The 22,547-nt window shown below is 47.5% G+C and overlaps 1 protein-coding gene across 24 annotated transcripts in view; it reads left to right on the top strand.

The window, feature by feature from the left end:
* Positions 1-22,547, top strand: part of Ih (hyperpolarization activated cyclic nucleotide gated potassium channel Ih) — a 543,812-nt gene that overhangs the window by 480,823 nt on the left and 40,442 nt on the right. For 11 of the 24 annotated variants that reach the window (XM_071692384.1, XM_071692376.1, XM_071692377.1 and 8 more), the window contains 3 exons: positions 11,940-12,103; positions 18,350-18,486; positions 21,345-21,446. In XM_071692384.1, coding sequence (XP_071548485.1) covers positions 11,940-12,103; positions 18,350-18,486; positions 21,345-21,446 — 403 coding nt within the window. The remainder of the gene's footprint in view (positions 1-11,939; positions 12,104-18,349; positions 18,487-21,344; positions 21,447-22,547) is intronic. The other 13 variants (XM_071692388.1, XM_071692389.1, XM_071692390.1 and 10 more) reach the window with 2 other exon arrangements.

Below are 22,547 nucleotides of genomic sequence, written 5' to 3' on the forward strand. Positions count from 1 at the left end.
TCTCTCTCTCTCTCTCTCTCTCTCTATCTATCTATCATTTTCCAGGTGATGTATATGATCTGGGACACCTCTCTCTCTCTCTCTCTCTCTCTCTCTCTCTCTCTCTCTCTCTCTCTCTCTCTCTCTCTCTCTCTCTCTCCCGTGAGTGCCATCATTAATGCTAAAACATATCCATTAACGCATTATAACGGGCGCACTTTTTTAAATGGCTGCGTCGTTGCGCCACCCCGAAATCCCAGTTGGACAAAATTTTGGGTCCAGAACGTATTTACGGGGTAGTCTAAAATAGCTTTCCACTTCCCCTCCTCTTATTCGTTTAGAGACGTCAGCTTCTTCTTCTGGTTAGTAGCTGTCGTCTATACCTTGTCCACCTGTTCCCACCGCCACCACCGCTCACTAGGCTTAGAAAACAGTGGCTTAACTATTACCTCCAGCAGCTTCATTTGAGACACTTTGTGTGGAGGGGGGAAGCATGCTGACCTTGCCGGGACAGAATCATTAACACTGCCTTTGTCAGCCGCCATCATCCACTGCTGTTTCGGGAGACCTTCTTTGTAAGCGCAGTATACTTTCTTTGTAGGGTTAGCATACTTTTTTTTGTCGGGTCAGCATGCATTTTTTTGTAGGGGCAGCATACATTTTTTGCCGGGGCAGTATACTTTCTTTGTCGGGGCAGCATACTTTCTTTGTCGGGGCAGCATACTTTCTTTGTCGGGGCAGCATACTTCTTTGTAGGGGCAGCATACTTTCTTTGTAGGGGCAGCATACTTTATTTGTAGGGGCTGCATACTTTCTTAGTCGGGGCAGCATACTTTCTTTGTCTGGGCAGCATACTTTCTTTGTCGGGGCAGCATCACAATTAAAACCTCTGGCAGCTCATCATCATCACCAGCACCAGTCACTTTTCTCGGGCCAGCATCACAGCTACTGCCTCCATCATTGTGTCTCTTACTCTACCTCCTTCCTGCGGTAGAGCTGATGGATGGTTCGAAAGTGCGTGACACCATACCAAGGAGGGTTCGATCCTCGGTACTCTGAGGGTGTAGCAGTTTCTTGTACCGTAACAGCGTCACTGTCCTTATTCAAGTTAATGTAACTTCGTCTCCTGGCACTTTAACTGCGGAGTTAGCCCTTCCTTTTGGCAAAAGTCTTCGTATGTAGTCGTAAGTTAGTGTTCTCTCTCTCTCTCTCTCTCTCTCTCTCTCTCTCTCTATATATATATATATATATATATATATATATATATATATATATATATATATATATATATATATATATATTCATACATCTATCTGCCTATCTCTCTATCTATATATGCATAATGGAAGAGTGAGAGCAGGTTATACAAACATGCGCATACATGCGTGTATGTATATCGATAGATAAGCCACTGGATCTGCTTTACAGAGGCGGCAATTCTATATAACTGGACATGACGCTAGACTGGTATCAAACACTAAGCCATAAAGACTAAATGTTTTAATTCCATTAACGGATATTGAGCCAATGATGGTAGAATGTGTGGGAACGGCCCGTGTGCATCAGTGGCAGGGAATTGTGTTGTATGCCTCTCGTTAGCCGGTGTGAGGGAAAAGTCTTCCTCATCACCAGGCTCCATTATTCTGTGTCAGCAATTGTTTATTTACTTGTATACTCAGTGTTTAGAACGACGCTTTGCCGAGGATTCCCAAAGGTTTTATATTTAGCCAATCGGAATGTGTCGGACTTTCGACGTGGCAGCCATGTAAGCCTGTATATATATATATATATATATATATATATATATATATATATATATATATATATATATATATATATATATACTAGTCAACTCCATCTAACTCCAAAAAACGGACCTGTCCGCGCAGGCCGACTTGTGACGTCACGCGGCCCTGAACTTGCCAGTAGTAAGGACTCTGTGAGGAGAGGTATGGATACTGTAAGCGAAGGTATGGATACTGTGAGGAAAGGCATAGAAAGTGAGGACCAAAATGTAGATGAATCTACGTTTTCGTTGGCCGTGTCACAGCACGTTTTCTTTATGTAGGGCCAGTGACGGAGCATACAGTCTCCACCTACGCGCGTGGGGGTCGATTTGGTATGTATAGGCTTAGAAGCCATGACAAGGACGGGGAAGAATAGAGACTTGAATTAAACGGGGATGATGGCTGCCAGTGATCAAAGAGGAGCAAGATGATGTATTAGAGTCGTTCAGAATAATATTTCCCAAGCATTAGTGTGTCTGGTTAGTGGAAAGAAAGAGCAGTACATCTTTGAGAAATATGATCATAACAAGATCCCTTCCAAGATTATATTTCATTTTTTTCCCATATGAGAAATAGTACGTTAGGATTCAAACCTTCAGTCACACTAACTCGACTCTGGTTGACTGACAGACTGGTTGTGGCTTGGAGTGAGGTTCGAAAATGCCTCTTATGTAGTGACTGATGACTTGGAGGTAAGAGGGTCATAAGAATGGAAGGTTTGTAGGAAGCACTGAGGTTGAGGGATATGTGGGTGGTGTATGTGTCGAAGAAGAAAAAAGATTAAAAAAGAGAAGTGAGTTGGAGAGCAATAAGGAGTCCTGGGCTCAGCTGGAAAGCTCGTTGTAAATGGAAGTTGTTTTCATTTGTTTCCTTTGTTTGTTTGCTTAGTACATGTCGTCTGACTTTCGTGTTCTGTGACACCGCATTCGTATTTTGTTCTGGTTGTTGTGTGGTGTGTGGAGGGACTTGGTTGGTTCCTCTGTGTCTACAAAGATATTCATATCATCACGGTGAATATATATCGTCGTTTTGAAGGTAGATAGGCTCTTCTACCCTATTTTTTTTCCTTTATGCTTTAGCTCAATTTCCATTGTTACTTTTGAGCCTTTATTTTACTGTTTTAGGAGTTAGTCAGGTCACTCTCTGACTGGCTTTACCCTCATCTTTTGTTTGTCCGTGGCTCAATATCCCATTCTCATTTAAATAAAGCTCTACCATACGTCTGGCAGCGACACTCGTTTGTTTACTCGCGAGACGCAGGTGGCGGAGGAATAATAATCTCCGAGCATCTGATAAGCAGCAGGACACAGGTAGCGTTTGAGAATTTGATATACACAAGATAAACGTGTTTTAGTCACCTCGTCAGCCGGGATTATCTCAAAGCACATCAACTGTCTCTGTTTACCAGTTTTATTTTTGTGTGTATTATACATCAGAGAAAAATATGCAAATAATGCTGTATATTCGACTTTTTAGAAGACCTACCCATACCTCACACAAGCCCAACTGTCGTTTATATACAAAGTACTTTACGCCAGATGTGGATGTTTATTAATATTTCGCGTATATACACACCTGCATCTACCTGCCCTGGACCCGCCGCTCTGAGGGGTTACCGCGCCACGACCCACTAGGGATTTTTGTCTCTTTAAAGACGTCTAGTTCCGCAGGAGTTTTACTGGGAAGAAGAGTCTGTAGTTTGCCGAGATTTAGAGACTGATTTCCGCCCAGGGAAGTCCCCGGGTGCCTGGAACAGATGGTCCTTAACGGGCTTTCAGTCTTGTCGGATCCACAAGAGTGAAATGAGTTTCCTCCTTAAAACCTTATTTGCAGAGTCTTGATTTGTTCATTCTAACCAGTTGTGAACTAGTGTTCTTGATTTGTTCATACCCACCAGTTGTGAACTGGTGTTCTTGATTTGTTCATACTAACCAGTTGTGAACTAGTGTTCTTGATTTGTTCATACCGACCAGTTGTGAACTAGTGTTCTTGATCCGTTCTCGCTGTCCAGTTGTGAACTACGGTTGTACATCTGATATCTCCTGCTGTCTGATGTCGTCCAGTAAAGGAATGTTTAGATCGAATATCGTTTCCAGTGTTTCCATTTTCCATGGCGGTACACAACGGTTATATGTATACCCCACCTAGTTCCAGGCTCCACCTGGGGAAGCGTTGGTCGACCTTGAGGTATTGACAAGAGAATCTGGGTTTAGCCATAGGGTCTTCCCCCCCCCCCCCCCCTCCTCCTCCTCCTACTTTTCTTCCCTTTCTTTTCGGGTTCAACACGCCTTCCTAAAACCCCTTCTCACCAGCCCTTCCTAAAGTCTTCAACTCCCAAAACTTGTCCCTTCAGTCAGTAATCCCAGGGACACCTCCATCGCATCCCTCCCAAACTCTTCAAACCTATCGAACTCGTCCCACCCTTCATCATCTCCTGGATCCTGTTCCTCCAAATACGCCCTAGAACCCTCCAACCATACCTTCTCCTAAAGTCTTCAACTCAAAAAAAAAAAAAAAATCGTCCCTCCAACTAACACTTCAGAGAACCCTCCAGGCAAACCCTCTCCTCCCAAAGTCATCAGCTCTCGGAACTCGTCCCTCCAGCGAACACTGCAACAGAAACCCCGCCAGAGGCTCCAGCTCCCCGATCCCGTCCCTCTAGTCAACAACCAAGAAAGATATTCATAGCTTTACTTCCAGCCACCTGGAACTCGAACGATTTGGACACCACACAGTCTTTTCCAGTGTACGGAAACAACCACCCGCCCCACCTCATCCCTCCCTTTTTTTTTTACCGTCCTTCTCCCCTACTAACCCCGCCTCCCCCATCCTCGACGTCCTTTTTTTTAGATATCCTCAGCAAATGGAAATGGAATCCCGGTTTGAGGAGACCGAGTGAGGAATTCAACCACACAGTGTGATGGAGCTGCGGTACACAAGGCTGAGTGAAAGCAACGGTTCGGCATTTGGCCGTTGACCAGCGAGTTGTTGAGTGAGTGAGTGATTGAGTGTGTCTCTCTCTATCTCCTCCGATCCTATTGGCGCCATCAGACAGTGACAGTGAGATTGGTGGAATGCGACATCGCTTCAGGGACGAACAGAAAGAGAGACACAGACAGACGGACGTAGGAACAGAGAGGTAAATGACTAAGCCACAGTGAAGTAAGGGAGAGGTACATGAAAAAGGAATGACATGTACTGAGGCAGATGTACGTACGGGTGGCAGCGGGCTTGATGCCTGGCACCCGGGCCACAGCGCTGCCTCACGTACGAAGCTTTTTTGTTGTTTCTGGACCAGAAATGACAGACGGAGTGTTCTCTCGCCATCTGGTGATGGCTGGGTAGCATCAGATGAACTTGTGAGTCGATGATACCATTATTATTATCATTATCATTATCATTATTCATCTTTCCTTCTTCTTCTTCTTCGTCTTCGAATGATTTCAGTGTCTGGCTTACTGATGAAGCCAGAGTCTTTCGCGTTCATCATTTCACCATCAGGCTTGTGTGTGTGGCAGAGTCTCTTGACCTCCGGACGTAGATTCTGAGACCCGTACCTCACGACACCTGCGGACTTGGAGAAAGGCGCGCGTGGCACGTCTGGAGACGAAGTAGATTCGAAGCCGGAACCGTCAGGGGGTGAGGACCACCCATCCCATAAATCCAGGTCGTCGAGCATCCCCGTCATGAGGGGAGGAGGAGGAGGTGGTGGAGGAGGTGGTGGCGGAGGAGGTGGTGGTGGAGTAGGTGGCTGGTGGTGGTGGTGGCTAGTGAGGGGCTTGGCTGCCCGTACCGCCGGCCAGCCTGCCTGCGGGGCCGAGATACCACTGACATTTATGAAGATGAATTGGACATCAAGAGAGAGAGAGAGACAAGTCATCAGTGTTTCGTATGTGTCATAAGAAGATTGGGAGGAGGGAGGGGGTAATCAAACACACACACACGCACACACACACACGGGCGGGTGTCGGCTGCAAATGTATGCTCATCAGACTTTTTCTGGAAGTCTTATTCCCGCGGACTTTCATTAGCGATGTAAAAAGGTGTTTTTTTTTTTTACTTCAGAAAGAAGCGTGGCATGCAGCAGCAGCAGCAGCAGCGGCATTAACATTAGCAGTCGAGAGACGCCACTTGATTAGCAAACACCGCTCATAACTTACTTCCTTCTCTCTCTCTCTCTCTCTCTCTCTCTCTCTCTCTCTCTCTCTCTCTCTCTCTCTCTCTCTCTCCATTGACACCTAGTTCAATAGCCAGTTTGTCGTCTGAACCGTTGCAGAAGGTATATCCTTTTAACATTGATAACGAGCAGTTATCATAAGGAATTTAATGCTGGGCTGAACGTTGTGTTCATTGACCGTCTTAACATGTACCCTGAACCTCCTGACCTGACCTGATGGTTTTCTGTACCCAGTGCAGTCGTCGACCCCAACCAGGTGATTGGGGTCAAGGTGGGAGGGGACCTGACCTGACCCGTGCCGTAACTTGGGTTGTTCCCTCAGGGGGGCCATTGATCATTTGTTGGACGACCTCTAGACACACACACACACACACACACACACACACACACACGAAACTTGGGTCAGCTGATGGACGACCTCTAGACACACACACACACACACACACACACACACACGCTTGGGTCAGCTGATGGACGACCTCTAGACACACACACACACACACACACACACCTTGGGTCAGCTGTTGGACGACTTCTAGACACACACACACACACACACACACACACACACACACACACGCTTGGGTCAGCTGATGGACGACCTCTAGACACACACACACACACACACACACACCTTGGGTCAGCTGTTGGACGACTTCTAGACACACACACACACACACACACACCTTGGGTCAGCTGTTGGACGACCTCTAGACACACACACACACACACACACACACACACACACACACACGCACGCAACTTGGGTCAGCTCCGAGAGGTATCCTGGGAGAGGGGAGTCCTACATGATGCGAGAGAAGCTATAGGTACCCTGGGAGAGGGGGAATCCTACATGGATGTAATGGTGCGAGGGAAGCTATAGCCCTGCCTGCGTTCCTCTGAGCACGGGGACGTCCCGGACCCGTTTCATTCCGTCCCACGAGTATCCCAGTCAGGGCCATAGATGTTTCTGTACTCTCATGTCACCTTGTGCCCCTGATGCGTACATGGCCTCTCTCTCTCTCTCTCTCTCTCTCTCTCTCTCTCTCTCTCTCTCTCTCTCTCTCTCTCTCTCTCTCTCTCTCTCTCTCTCTCTCTCTCAGAGGTTTCGTGCCAGACCCCGAACACTCGCTTTGGAAGGGCGACCCATTCATATTATTCCTCCGTTCGTCTAGAGCGAGCGTCCTTTGATATTTCCTTCCCCCCCCCCCTCTCTCTCTCTCTCTCTCTCTCTCTCTCTCTCTCTCTCTTGACCACCATCACCCCCTAACTTCCCCTTGTGTGTATATGCCACTGGAGGGTTCCTTGCGTCGAGCTCATACCAGGCCGCTGGCTGGACGTAACGCGGATTGCCTCGCTGACGCCACGGGGAAGAAAACGAGGCGTGAGTCACCGCCTTCCTGCTTTTTGACCTTTTGGGTTTGCTGGCCGCTCGGCCAATGTGGCGCCCTCGGCTCCCAACGCCACTACCCTTATCAGCCACCACTTTACCCCTCCCCAAGGGCTCAAGGGCCTCTCCCTCAACGCCAAAAAGTGATATTGGTCATCGCTTTCTAAGGTCTCATAGGAACGTCAATATGCTTGGCGGGGTTGGGAGTGGGGCGTCCAAACACACAGGTGCGCACTTACGACCTCCCTCACTTAAGTCTACTTTCAAGTCCTGGATTACTTACATGGTCCTAAGTGCACCTCCTGGACTATTTACGTGGACTTACTTTCAACTCCTGAACTACTTACATGTACTTAAGTACATCTCCTGAACTACTTACATATACTTAAGTACACCTCCTGAACTACTTACATATACTTAAGTCCACCTCCTGAACTACTTACATGTACTTAAGTACACCTCCTGAACTACTTACATATACTTAAGTCCACCTCCTGAACTACTTACATGGACTTGAAGTACACCTCTTGCACTACTTAAAGTGGACCAATTCACACAACCCGGACTACTTACATGGTCTACTTATTCGGCCTACTTACATCTCCCTGACACACCCCCCTACGTAAAGACAGAGGCGACGAAACATTTTCACAAAATATCTTATCATTTCGAGATGAAAGCAAAGCGTGAATTACACGAGCGAAATGAGAATTGCATTTTGTGCGAGTCTTCATTGCACAACACACTGTAGAAAAGAGGTTATTGTAGTGAATAGAGTCGTTCATTCAGTTGATTGATGTAGCACATTGTCCACTGTAGGCGGAGTGTCTCGCTGTAGATGTCCCACTGAGTAGCAAGTTGTCGGCAGTGGGTGTGTCCAGTGGGTGTGAGAAGAGGGTGTTGTCACCGGACGGGCGGGCAGACATGGTTGGTGGGTATGGTAAGTGGGTGCGGTCTGTCTGTCTTGGCCACTGGATGTATCTGAGGGGCATGGCTTACGCGGATGGCCCGTGGGTGTGGTCTGCACGGGTGGCCGGTGGGTGTGGCCCATAGGGATGGCCGGTGGGTGTGGCCTAAGCTGGTGGCCGGTGGGTGTGGCCCATAGGGATGGCCAGTGGGTGTGATCGACACCGGTGGCCAAAAAAACGGGTGTGGTCTGCACAGGTGGCCCAGTGTGGGTGAGAGGGAGGGAGGGAGGAGGTGGTGTGTCCATCAGGGCGGGGTCAGTGGGCGGGGACGGTGAGTGAGGAGGCTTTGTCATGTTGCCCTAAAGCCGAACTTTCCGAGGGTGTCAGCCAGCTCAGTAAGGACCCCAGGGTGCGCCTTGCTTGCTTGCTTGCTCTCTCTCTCTCTCTCTCTCTCTCTCTCTCTCTCTCTCTCTCTCTCTCTCTCTCTCTCTCTCTCTCTCTCTCTCTGTGTGTGTGTGTGTGTGTGTGTGTGGGTCGACGCCTCTCCCTCACTCCTGGTTCCTGCCAAATGGTACTCGGAGGAGCCACACATTGCGACCTGACGTAAAAATCATGGACCATAGCAGTCTAGCATAGTGCCTACGTAGTAGCATCATCTTATACAGTACTGCTAAATACACGACATCGTCCAACATAGCATTGTCGGGGGTATTGCAGTCCAACACAGCATCGCACCCCAGCAGCCACACGAACTCCACCAGTTATGATCTAACAGAGCAATATTCATTCCCCTGTGGGTCTCTCGTCCACACACATACATACACACACACACACACACACACACACACACACACACACACACACACACACACGCACGTCAGCCAGCATAACAAAGCGCCGCCCATTTGAAAGCCCCCCCCCCCCCCAAACGAGCACAACCTAGCACCTTCAAGTATCGAAAAAACATCACAGCCGGACTAGACATTTCATGTCGATGGAGCTACGGGGCAGACTCTACTCTCATGGCACGTCGTATCTCTGGGATCGGATTTAGGGCGGAGGACAGGATGCAGGAGGGACAGATACCATTCTGGACAATGAATACGAGGCGGGACGGGCGGTAGAAGGGATAGGCAACCTCCTAGACGATGGATAGGGTGAGGGAACTGGTACGAGATGAGAGGCAACCTCCTGGACGATGGATAGGGTGAGGGAACTGGTACGAGAGGAGAGACAATACCCTAAGGGACAGAAGACATAGGGAACTGATTCAGGTAGAACAGATAACGTCAAGGAGACGTGTTGCTACCGCAATAGGAAGGATGATAGAGAGGAAGGGAGAAGAGGAGGTGGTGGTGCTGCTGTTGGCTGGAGGGAGAAGACACCAGACTAGGGTGTGTGGGAGAGAGAACAATAGACGGAGGTGTGTGGGAGGAGTGGGAAGGGAGAACATATTCATACAGAGAGAACCGGAGGAGCAGGTGTGTTAGACCCCCTGGGCTTGTAAGAACGTGTTAATTCAGCCACCTGAGCATGTGCCACAGGTGTTCCGGACGCTCGAGCACGCACGACAGGTGCTGTAAGAACAAAGGCATGCACGACAAGTGTTTTGGACACCTGGACAAGCATGACAGGTGATATGGACACTTAGAGACTTAAAACGACAGGTATTATCGTCACCTGAGAAGGTAGGAACACGATGTATATACAACGGAACAAATTTTATGAACACAAGTTTACAGGTACACACGATACCTGATCCTGTACGATAACTCACTGTAGACACTTGAGTGTCTGTGCACAGGTGTATTGGACACCTGAGCATGCACGAAACAAGTGTTATGGACACGTGCGTCACGTGGACAGAAGTGTGTGGTCCGGATGGCGAACATTGATCTCTCTCGCCAGCCAACGAAGTACGAACGTCCACGGCATTGGCGAACAGTATCATCCCCAGAAGTGAGCTCCACCAGGGATGGTGCGTCACGGGTATTGGCACCTCTGTTGTGGATGCCACAGGGTTTTTGAACGCTAGAGGAGACCTGCCGACTCGGAAATCGTTTGAGAAGTGGTCGATTTTCCCACCGCCAGAGTTTAATGCACCACCGGGCCAGCCGAACAGTGCTTTGAGAAATTAGCTTTCATGTGTGGGTATTCCCTTCCTGGGGTCACACACACACACACACACACACACACACACACACACACACACACACACACACACGTCCAAAAGGGGAGCTCTGTAGACTTAGTAAACTCGAAAATTCTGCAGCAGTGATTGTGGCACGAGATAATTGCATAGTTACCAATCAAAAGACTGATGATTACGAGGCATGGGATCATTAGGGGTGGTCAAGACCCACGTCTGTTTGTTTTTATTTACTGCAGGAAGCCCCACAGATACGTGGCAGAGGCGCGCCAGACGTGCATGACATGACATTGGAGGGGCACAAGGGGTTTATTTTGGGTACATTATTAGAGCTGGATCAGAGAGAGGGAGGGAGGGAGAGAGGGAGGGATCTCATCAGAGCTGGATCCTCCGCCATCCTTGTCTCACCACCCTAACCCCGTTAGGGGTGTTCTTTCATCGCTTCATTCATTCGATCGTTCGACGACTTTCACTTCAGCATTCTCTACGTAAATTGTCATCCAGGCACTCGTTCGCTCATCTTTTACTTACCAATTTACAAGTCTGGTCTCTTGGAGATGGATTTACTCAATTTACAGAGATGGTAGGGCACTGGTGGTGGGTCAATGATGTCGAACTAGTGAGAGTGGGGCATTGGTGGTGGTGGTGGTGGTGGGCCAGTGGTGGTGGTGGTGGGCCAATGATGGGCCAGGACCGCCACCAGCAGTCATCTAGCAGGACTAACGAAGCAACTAACTGACTGTCAAGGGGATAGGACTTACGCTTTGTCTCCCAAAGGGCATGACCCAGATTGTGCACAGAGGCGGCGGGCAGTGGATGCCCGTATGAAGCACGGGGCCCTACACACAGGCACACTGCACGGGGCCTCTCCTCACGTGCAGACACAGGGCACGGGACCCCCCCCCCCCTCTTTCACGTGCAGACGGAGGGCACGGGTTCCCCTCACGTGCAGACATAGGGCACGGGCCCTCTCACGTGCAGACACAGGACACGGGTCCCCCTTACGTGCAGACACAGGGCACGGGCCCCCTTACGTGCAGACACAGGGCACGGGCCCCCTTACGTGCAGGCACAAGGCGCGGGCCCCCTCTCACGTACGGGAATGTTTCTCTAATCATCCCCTTCTCTATAGTTCAAGGTCTTGATGCGTTGTGCTATTTTCCGACGTAGTTACGAGATCCAATCAGATGCGGAGGTGGAGGTGTGAACTCAGGGTCGGGTTGGTGGCGTGAGTGTCGAGTGTGTGTGGATGCTAGTGGATGTCTGTGTTGTCTCCCTCTTCAGGGGAAGATCCGTAACACTACGTCAAGGAAGAGCCCGTAACAGTGACTGAAGGAACGGCCCGTAACACTAGCTAGTGGTACGGTTCGTAACACTAGCTAGAGGAGCGACTCGTAACACTAACTAGAGGAACGGCTTGTAACACTAGCTAAAGGAAGGGCCCGTAATACTAGCTAAAGGAACGGCCCGTAATACTAGCTAAAGGAACGGCTCTTCGCACGAGCTACATGGATATCCAGTCGCACTAAGTTGTTTTCTTGTGTTGCAGATTCTACTGGGACCTTTGCATGCTCTTCCTGCTGGTGGCCAACCTCATCATCCTGCCCGTGGCCATCTCCTTCTTCAACGATGACCTCTCCACTCGCTGGATCGCCTTCAACTGCCTCTCCGACACGATATTTCTCATAGACATTGTCGTCAATTTTAGAACGGGTGAGTTGCCCTCCCTGGTTACCGTCTCGTCTGAGGCTATGTGCTACTCGTGTGTACCACACCCATGTGTACCACACCCATGTCTACCACACCCATGTGTACCACACCCATGTCTACCACACTCGTGTCTATCACACCCATGTGTACCACACTCATGTCTACCACACCCATGTGTACCGCATTTATGTCTACCGTACCCATGTGTACCACATTCGTGCCCACCATACCCATGTGTACCGCTCTCATGTCTACCACACCCATGTCTACCATACCCATGTGTACCGCACCCATGTCTACCACACCCATGTCTACCACACCCATGTCTACCACACCCATGTCTACCACACTCGTGTGTACCACACCCATGTGTACCACACTCATGTCTACCACACCCATGTGTACCGCATTTATGTCTACCATACCCATGTGTACCACATTCGTGTTTACCATACCCATGTGTACCGCTCTCATGTCTACCACACCCATGTCTACCATACACATGTGTACCGCACCCATGTCTACCACACCCGTGTCTACCACACCCATGTCTACCACACCCATGTCTACCACACCCATGTCTACCACACCCATGTCTACCACACCAGGCTATGTAACGCCGCGAGCGTCGCTAGACTGTGGTGCATATATGAGGTTGGTACATTCTTGACCAAATGTGAATGATCAATGTTTGTATGTATCTTTATTTACATATATATATATATATATATATATATATATATATATATATATATATATATATATATATATATATATATATATAAAAGAGGAAGGGAGACAAAAAACAAACAGAACAGAGAGAGAGAGAATTTACTCGTGGCTGAATTAGAAATTCCTCTCTTGTTTCAAAAGTTGCGGGGTCATCCACCTGGCCACAGCTGGCCGGGAAGGTCAGGGTCTGGGACATGAGAAGCTTCAGGAACAGATGGTTGCGCACCATGAGTTGACCTCTCCTGGCCTCGTGTGCCACCTCACGGGAACCACTAACACCTAACCCAGCTTACCTGACCTGCTTCTGTTAGCTTAACTAGCCCTTTGACCTGACATGACCTGACCTGACCTGACCTGACCCAAAAGGTAGTGTGACTGGTCATGTTCGATTCAGGTGATCGGTCTCGCTGAAAATTGACCTTTCCTGGTCTTAAATGATCAGGAATTGATTAGTTGACAACCCGAACTGATTAGTCTGTTTCTAACCTAAGCTCTCATGGTTTTACCATCCTGACCTGAGTTGAAAGTAACTTGAACCACCGTGAACCTGTCCTAAACGAGTTGAACTTGATTTCAGACCTAATTTGTCCAAGCCTTTTTTATCTTAACCACACCCAACCTGTAATTTGTCTCGACTGAACTTTTGAGTCATTGTAACCTGACATTACTTTAATCTGAGACTGTCAGAGACAACCGTGTTCTCACCTGACCTGACCTGACCTGACCTGACCATGTCCTCAGAGTACGACCTGAACAACGGTCCCCAAACGAGAACGTGCATAACTGTGGGCGGGGCCTTTTTACCTCGAGCAAGCCCCTCCCACAATTGCCCCGACGATGACGTCAAGCGCTTACGTCATTTACCAGCTTAATGAGTTGCCTGTGTGTGAGTATAGGGTTAATGTGACACACACACACACACACACACACTGCAGTGCTGGACTTACCAGCCGGCTTGTACACACACCCACACACACACACACACACACACATACCAGTCGAAGGTGTGTGTGTGTGTGTGTGTGTCGGGTGCGATGTTTCGAGACTTCAAGACCGCGTTCAATACTTTTGAGCTTTGGGTTCGATCTCGTATGCCTGGCGTGGGTGGGATTGAGCCCGAACCCTCACGCCGGGTGGGATTGAAACCGAACCCTCCCCCTTACCTGACGCGGGGGTTGAGAAAGACGCATACATACGTACACGCACGCGTATGGTGGGTTGGGGGGATGAGGTTGACGCTCAAGAAACACAGTGTTTCGCCAGAGACCATCCCGAGGAGCTGTGGACCCCTCTCGTGCTCAGACCCACCACATCCTTCGTCAAGACACACACACACACACACACACACACACACACACACACACACACACACACACACACACACACATGTATTCTCGCCTGTTCATCCTAACTCATCCAGTCTTCTACCAAGCCACGCTCCGTCCCTCAGCGATACACTGAACCTACCACAGGCAGCCCGATAAGGCTCCCTCATCCAACACACCTGTCCATCCACACACACACACACACACACACACACACACACACACACACACACCTCTAGTTGCAAATGCAGACGGAAGGTTAAAAGGAAAAAGAAAAAGAAAGATTTGGTTCGATAGAAGTTGTCAAATAGCTAAGGAGTTTAGGAATGTACTGTGGAGAAGATACAGCAGACACTATAGCCAGTCTGTAGTTGAAAAAAGTACACTCAAGAGAGCTTAGAGGAAGGGAATAATGGTCGAAGGTCAAAGGTGCCTTTTTTTGTTAAACGAGTTGGAGGTCACGAGTGACCTGACCCAGAGCTTACGTCCTGTTACTGGACTGATAACTGAATATTTTTGCAGATGATGCCGTGCTCATGAGGGAAGCGCTCGCTACCCTGCCACAGAAATTTGAGAAAAGTGGCGTACGAACGAAAATTGAGATCGAAAGCAAGTACTGCAATAACAGATGATAATGATAACAAATAATGAGGATTATGATAATGATAATAATTGTAGAATGGGAACTGACGAAGGACCAGCTCTGTGGCTTGGCTGAAAATAGAACTTTAAACAGGACTGAAAAGATCTTGTGTTCCTCTAAGCATCTGCTCCCCTTTTTTTGTCATCTTCCCTTTCCTCATTATAGATTACATGTCCTTCGTGGGCTACAATCTCATCCTTTATCGGAGAGAAAAATAGAAGGGGGGACGGCACATTCTTCTCAATAGTTGATAAACTTAGATTATTTGAGTATCCTTCTTTTCGGTAAGGCTGCGCGACCGATTGATCACCTCACGTAATTGCGATGTATCCTCTTTATCTCCTTTCCTCTTGATAAGACCCTTGCCTCTTTGATGACCTCCTGGTCGCTAAGACGTAAGAGAATGTCACTGTAGATTGGTTCAACTGAGGGGTCCGCGGCTCTGTAGGACGGCTTGAAAAGACTGGTGGAAACAAGTCTGGCGGGATTGGTCGACGCGACCCCTAAAGACTAAGAGCTCGGGAGAGTCTCTTCCTTGTGGGGGAAGGGAGGGAGGTCGCAGAAGGGGACATGAAAAGCAGAAATCCACGTAAGACTGATTACCCACGATGGCTCATTAAGATTATTGATGGACAGTCTGAGAGGATGCAAGACCTAAGAGAAAAGGAGGAGGCGAGTTGGGGGAGGGGAGCTGGAGGCTCACTCAGGTCAGGGAGGATTTGAGATCATTAAGGTTTGAGGTGATCAAGGAATGAAGATGGGAAGCACAGGTGGCGATGAAGGCTCCTTGAGATAAGGTCGGGTGGAGGGAGAAAAACACACGACTGAGTCAGTCACAGCGACATTGCAAGTGAGGAGAAGAACGAGTAAACCAGAAGGACGAGGATGGAACTGGTAGCTTGCATGGAGAGCAGCAGCTCCCGCTGGGGAGGTGAGAGGGATACCGGAGGAGACATTGGAGGGAACGTACCCACAGTGCTGTAGCTTCGGGGAGACGAAGAAAGACTTCAGGTATAGAGAAATAGACTGCGACGCCTTAGATCCACACGGACGTGAAAACACTTGGAGATCCGAGTGTCTAGAATTTCCTTTTCTTCTTCTTCTTTTTGTATCATTACGTACCAAACATCACCGAATATAGGGGAGCGGATTTACCATTAAGACTAAACAATGGCTTCACCAGCAAGAGCCTTAAATCGGTGGACCTCCAATTGGAGAAAGTCATCGGCTTGTGATGGAGAGATGGATCACATGATAGGAGGTATTTAAAGAAAAAAAAAGAGACGACTCGAAGTAGAAAATAATATACAAAAAGGATACTAAGAAAGCTGAAGCCCCTTACGTAATGACACAGATTGTTTAGCTCGGAGTTTCAAAGCTTTTGCTACAGAGCAATGCTATAACAGAGTCTGTGAAAATCTTCAACGAGGTCGCAGAGAAGGTGTGTCCCAGCAACAGACAGACTGTTGAGAATGGGAGATGATAAAGATGAATTGTAGCGTAAGAAAGTAAGGTAAACACAGAGCTACTGTTGAGGGAATGTAGAAAGACACGCTGGTCAGGCAGCATTAAAGAGGACCGGATACTCCCGCGTCAGGAGAAGAATAGAGGAACAGATGAAGTAACAAAAGTGCTCTTGGTTGAGAAGGTCAGAGGAGCACTTTCGATTCAGTTTGTTCAAATAGTTTTCCTCCCTGGTAGACAACGAGGGACGGGGCAAGGTACGGGGGGCGAGACTGATGGGCATGGTCACGGTCTTGGATTGGGTAGTTGTGGCGGTGCTGCGCGGTGGTCAGGTCCTGCGGTGTGTGTGTGTGTGTGTGTGTGTGTGTGTGTGTGTGTGTGTGTGTTCTGGAGGATGACGTCGTCGGGGGAAGATGTTGTCAAAGGAGACACCGATGGCGGGGTGGGAGGGGGTTGTTGACGTGCTTCCATCGAGCTCCTAGTAGGGCATCATCTATGAGAATTAGGAGGCGCAAGGGTCCCTCCTTCGTGCGCTGGAGGTGATGGCTGGAGGCATTGAGGGTGGAGCACAGGAGGCTTGGCTAGTTCAGAGGAGAACTCAGTGTGGAATTTCACAGTTAAGTCAGTGGGTGTAGCGAAACGCTAAACATCGAGGCTGTGTGTGTGTGTGTGTGTGTGTGTGTGTGTGTGTTGTAAAGGTGACGACCCCACAGCTTCTTTGCGGCAGTACAGTCCAAAATATTATTCCTTTCACTTCCGCCAACGTTAACTCTACCTAACTATTGTTCGCGCCATCCTCTTTCGCCCCTCCCTCCCTCCCACTTTCGCTCGAACTACATATTTTTCCCCGCAAATTTTATTCATGGGATCCTCGCCTTCGTTGTATATTTTCCCCCACCCGATACCGTCGCTACTAGTGTGTGTGTGTGTGTGTAACAAGTTTAATGAAGGTGTGGATGTGTGGGGGGAGGGGTGAAAACTCTCTCCAAATGGTGATTAGCTAGATGCTAACACGATGACACCAACGCCGGGGGTTCGATCCCTCTCCCCACCCACGAAAAAGAGCCCCCACTGGCAGCGGGAGCCAATGGTGTTCGTTTCGCTAGGTTAAGCACGTCGTCCACGGAGGCCAAGAGCCCCCTTGCTTGTTCATAACGTTACCACACGGTGATTGGATCCGGGTAGTTGGGAGTCATGCCACGTCGAATTAATGACCTCCCTTACTACCCAACAGAGCATATTGGGGTTATGCCCCAGCGTATATATATATATAATGCCTTTAATTAATAAAGGGTATTATCCGCAAACCCCCCCGAACCACCACCTCCCCTCCGCTTCTCCCCACTCGTCCCAAAATTCGAAATCGCCGCTGCTCACTTTCTCAACGATTTAGGTCGGCCTTTGACAGCACCACGGCTCAAGTCCCCGAACCGTCTCAGGGCTCGTGAGAGAATGGGAAATATTGACGTTAGAGGTCGCCCCCCCATACAACCCCCCTGTACTGGAGACAAGGACAGAGTGTCTCTCTATTAAAGGAACTTGACATGCAGAGCTAGGTCGTCCTTATGTATATATATATATATGTATTTTACTGTTTTACCTCTGGTGATATATAGCTGATATTCTCTGATGTATATAACTGGTGTATATTAATGATATATAGCTGGTATATGTTTATTGATATGTACGTGATGTATTTTTTTTTTTTTTTACTCTTCCATTTCAGCGTATTTTCCTCAACTCTCAATCATCCTTGATTTCATGGGCGTCAGTGTCAACCACTCAAACATCTCGCATGTCCAGCTTTCTGATCTTTTCTTTATGTCACTGAAAAAAGAAAAATTCCTCTATCTCTCCAGATTCTCTGTTCCCTCCAGGAGCCATGTTTCCATGTTCTCCAGACGTGCAATGCCGCAAATATCCTCTCGAACGCGTTCCACACCCACCTTCACCCGTGCACCTCAGCCACTCGGTACTGAGACGCCCCTTGATCCCAGCGGTGTTCTAGTGTGGGAGGTACAGATGGGGGAGTCTTGACACACACACACACGGTCTTGCGTTCCTCAACTCTCTCCTCCTCCACAGGTATCATGCAGCAAGACAACTCCGAGCAGGTCATCCTCGACCCGAAGCTCATCGCCAGGCACTACCTGAAGACCTGGTTCCTCCTCGACCTCATCTCCTCGGTGCCACTCGACTACATCTTCCTCATATTCAACAAGGTAATGAGGGTTGCGCAAAGTGTTTGCGTCTGTGTGTGTAAGTGAGGTGTGTGTGTATCTGTCGCCACATCTCATGTTAATGGATAGTTGATATCAATGTGCTGTGCTGTCATTAGTATTATATTGGTAGTTGATGTGCAGCCTCTCAAAGAGATAACTTTGTTTTCTTTGCCAACTTCCGTGTAATCCTCCTCTTTAGGCACAGTCTTGCATGGAAGAACCTATTACAATTTGGTAGACATAGATGTTAGTTGACTCCGTTGGGTCACCCCCTAGATCTGTTTAGTGTGTCTGATGATGGACACCATAATGTTGAATATAACTGATGTATTGCCTTATAGTATTTTCAGCCTTCTATGTATATCCTCACTGGAACTCTTACTCTCTTCATTACCCAAGTATGAAAAATTACAGGATAGTCATCATAGAGTTAAAGAGCAGATTAAGTATACCCCTTAAGGACACCAATTGGCAAAAGACACACACACATTACATACCTCAACACCCACGGTGGCTGGCTGGAAATGATAATGACCTATCAAGTAATTAAAGATAGACCTAAACAGTCTTGTGTATCTCGTACGTTTTTAATTACATCCGACGTGTTTTATAAGGCATACAGTGCTCTACTGACGGGTCTGTCATTACACCAGTAAGTCGAGAGAGTCGAAAATCATCCCTGGTTATAAAGGAATTAATTACTTGCTTAAAACTAGTTTCAGTCACTGTGCACACAGTGTCGTACACTTATCTTTGAGCCTACTTAAATGATTTGTAGTTTACGTTAGTCTGATGTATTTTATAGATATTTTTAATCGTTTGAAGCTATTTATAAATTTGTTGAATTGCATCTTAAACAGACAGGTTTCACGAATTCTTTTCGATACTTCGATTCAGTGTTTCGATCACCGATTCGAAACGAACCATTGCGAGAAACTCGTAGAAGACGTCCACAGATTATACCGAGAGCATTCCCATCTTCCTATGACCCATATTTCGAAACTATACGAGTGAATCGTCATGTGGAGTGACTGTCCGAGTGCCGCATGAGGGTCGGTGAGCTGCTTTGGGGTGGGGGGGCCCGACACACTGACAAATGGAACATGGGAATGTCTTGATTAAACCTTGCAAGGCTATTTATCCCGAACTGTCTCCAGAGTAATCTTGTGGGGGGTTGGGGGCTCTTGGTAACCTGTGGACTCCTGCCACGTCCAAGTGTTGCCAGAGGGGATTTAGGGGCTTCATCGGTCCGTCACTTTGTGTCTCGTATTTACTTATTGCGTCGCAGTGTTTTAGTGTTCTTTATTTTTCATCTTCCTAGAGTTGTCTGTACCGTTCTAGCGCCCCCTGTATTGTACTAGAAGTTCCCCTGACGTCACGTGAAGTCTCCTAGGATTTTCTAGACTGTATTAGTATTCGTTAAGGATTTTCTATTATAGATTTTGGTTTCGGTGGACGTCTTTAGGTCCATACTAAGCACTGATGTTCATCTTCTTTTCGCGTGGGTAGTGTCAGGTCGCCCCCCTATGGTCATCCAGCACATTTCAGAACTTCAGATTTACATGTGGGGGTCACTTTAGATTCGTCTGAGGGTCTTTTGACGTTTACCGGGTCTTGCTATGGGTCTCATGGGTTCCCATGTGTTACCGAGACGCAAGAGTAACACCACAACCTCTCTACCAACACTGACGCAGTGTTACTCGAAAAACACAATAGTAGGAAAAACGACCCCACTTATCTCAAAGGCTTCGACAGGGACATGTTAGGGAATATATTAGGCCGAGTGCACGACCCAGATGACAGAAAGCCTTCACGCGACGCGATATTCGTTTCCCAAAGACTTTCAAGATATTGTAAGATGAAGAGATGCTCTGTGCGACGCAATATTCATTCCCCAAAGACTTTCAAGATATTGTGAGATGGAGAAAAGCTCCGTCAAAGAGACAAATCCACTCCCGTCGACCACGGAAGCGCAGGGCTCGAAAGTTACCACAAAGTAAGGGGCAAAGCATAACAGCCTTAGTGTGGATAGAACCCTCTCTCTCTCTGGTGATTCCCCGTTGTAGAACTCGTCATATGAACTTCCTCTACGTCGTTCCTTCGCTCAAGGTTCAGCCAGCCAGATCGTGTCGCGTCAGCCAGTCAGCCAGCACCACCTCCAGATGGTTTTGATCATCCTAGATCCCAAACGGTGCGGAGAGGGAGGCCTCACCCCCACACACTGTAGGTCGGGGGGAGGTCACCACGGCAGCAGCCGAGGGATGTTTGAGGCTTGCCATCCACACACACACACACACACACACACACACACACACACACACACACACACATGGGTTAAGCAAGAGGAGGAAAGAGGTTCCTCTACCTGCCACATGAACTCCTCCTTGCCTCAGCTGCAAGAGCTGTGTTCTCTTTCTGACTGCAATGTCCCGACAGCCACACATTTTCACACACACACACACATATACACATCTAATGTCCGCCTTGTGATGTATATGTACACATATATATATATATATATATATATATATATATATATATATATATATATATATATATATATATATATATATATATATATCTAAGGCCCAGTCCTCTGTTCTTAACGCTACCTTGCTAACGCGGGAAATGGCGAATAGTATAAAAAAAAAAAAAAAAATATATATATATATATATATATATATATATATATATATATATATATATATATTCACACCACGCAAAAAAGAGAAAGAAAAAATTCCCTGTACTTAAGGTAATTTCATTATTTGTGCAATGATCCACTTCATATTTCACTAATTCAATTGGCAACTTATCATTCTCTCTCTCTCTCTCTCTTGTTTTTTTCTCGTCCAAAGTTTGACAGAGATGCATCATCCACTTCCTCGTCCCAAGGCCACCTCACAGCTCTAATGCCGTATTTTTCTCTCCCGTTTTCCATGCAGTATCGAGACAAAGAGGTATAAATACGCTGCCAACCTTTCCGTGCTACCAGCAGAGGGGATGCTTCCTAGTTTTTTTTTTTTTTTCTCCTCCCCATCGCTGTACTTAACCCCTCTGACGCATGTTGTTTGTCAGTGCTATAACTAAACCAATACTGCTTCCCTCCTCCTCCTAACTAACTAACCATATTTCTTTCCTCCTAGTTTACACAACTACTTATCCTACCAAGCATGAGAGGCACTGAATCAAGTCTTGGATCTTCAAAAGAAGAAAGATTGAAACGATTCAGTTCTTTGCTTCATTCACGCAGTTAAATCTACCCCCCACTCATTTTTTCATTAAAATTTAACTCCCCTTTACACTTCTTTTTCGGAACCGGTTCGCACATGGCTTAGAATTTTGACAGGTGTCATATTGCAGCAGTCATACGTCAGATAAAACCACAGACATTCATCTCTCACAGAAATTATCTTTCTGTTCATACACTGCATCAAATCTCCACTGTTCTCTCCAACCCATCACAGAGTATAAAGGAAGTGTGTGTGTGTGTGTGTGTGTGTGTGTGTGTGTGTGTGTGTGTGTGGATAAAACATTCGTAGAATCAAGGGTTTAAGCTTGTCTGTGCTTGGCAGCTTAAACTCGTCTACGAGAAGAATGGCAGTTTTTTTTAGTTAGTTTACAATAGGCTAACACGAGGAACTTTTTTTCCCATCTGTATGCATTCAGTTTAAGGACCTTAAGGATCTTTATATACTTCAATTCATTGCTTCTCTGTTTTGCACATGACATTCACCCCCTGCAGTGCGCCATTGCCTCATTCTCCATAACAAGTTTAGCTGAAAATCGTGACGAATACCCAAGTGATACGGTGTGATGGAGTGAACAAGCAGCTGATGACATGTTCATTATTCCATGCCTTTTGTTCTCATTCGCTCTCAAGCTTAACATTCTCAGAAGTCTCCAGGAAGTTAAACTTGAGATCCTAACAGAACACATCCTTACTTCACTTTGAGATTTGATGATACAAAACTTCAACTAATCCTTCATAAAGATATCAGACATGTCCTCTCCTCACTCGTACGATCTACACACACACACACACACACACACACACACAC

Source organism: Panulirus ornatus, chromosome 53, assembly GCF_036320965.1.
Source record: "Panulirus ornatus isolate Po-2019 chromosome 53, ASM3632096v1, whole genome shotgun sequence".
Taxonomy (NCBI): Eukaryota; Metazoa; Arthropoda; class Malacostraca; order Decapoda; family Palinuridae; genus Panulirus; species Panulirus ornatus.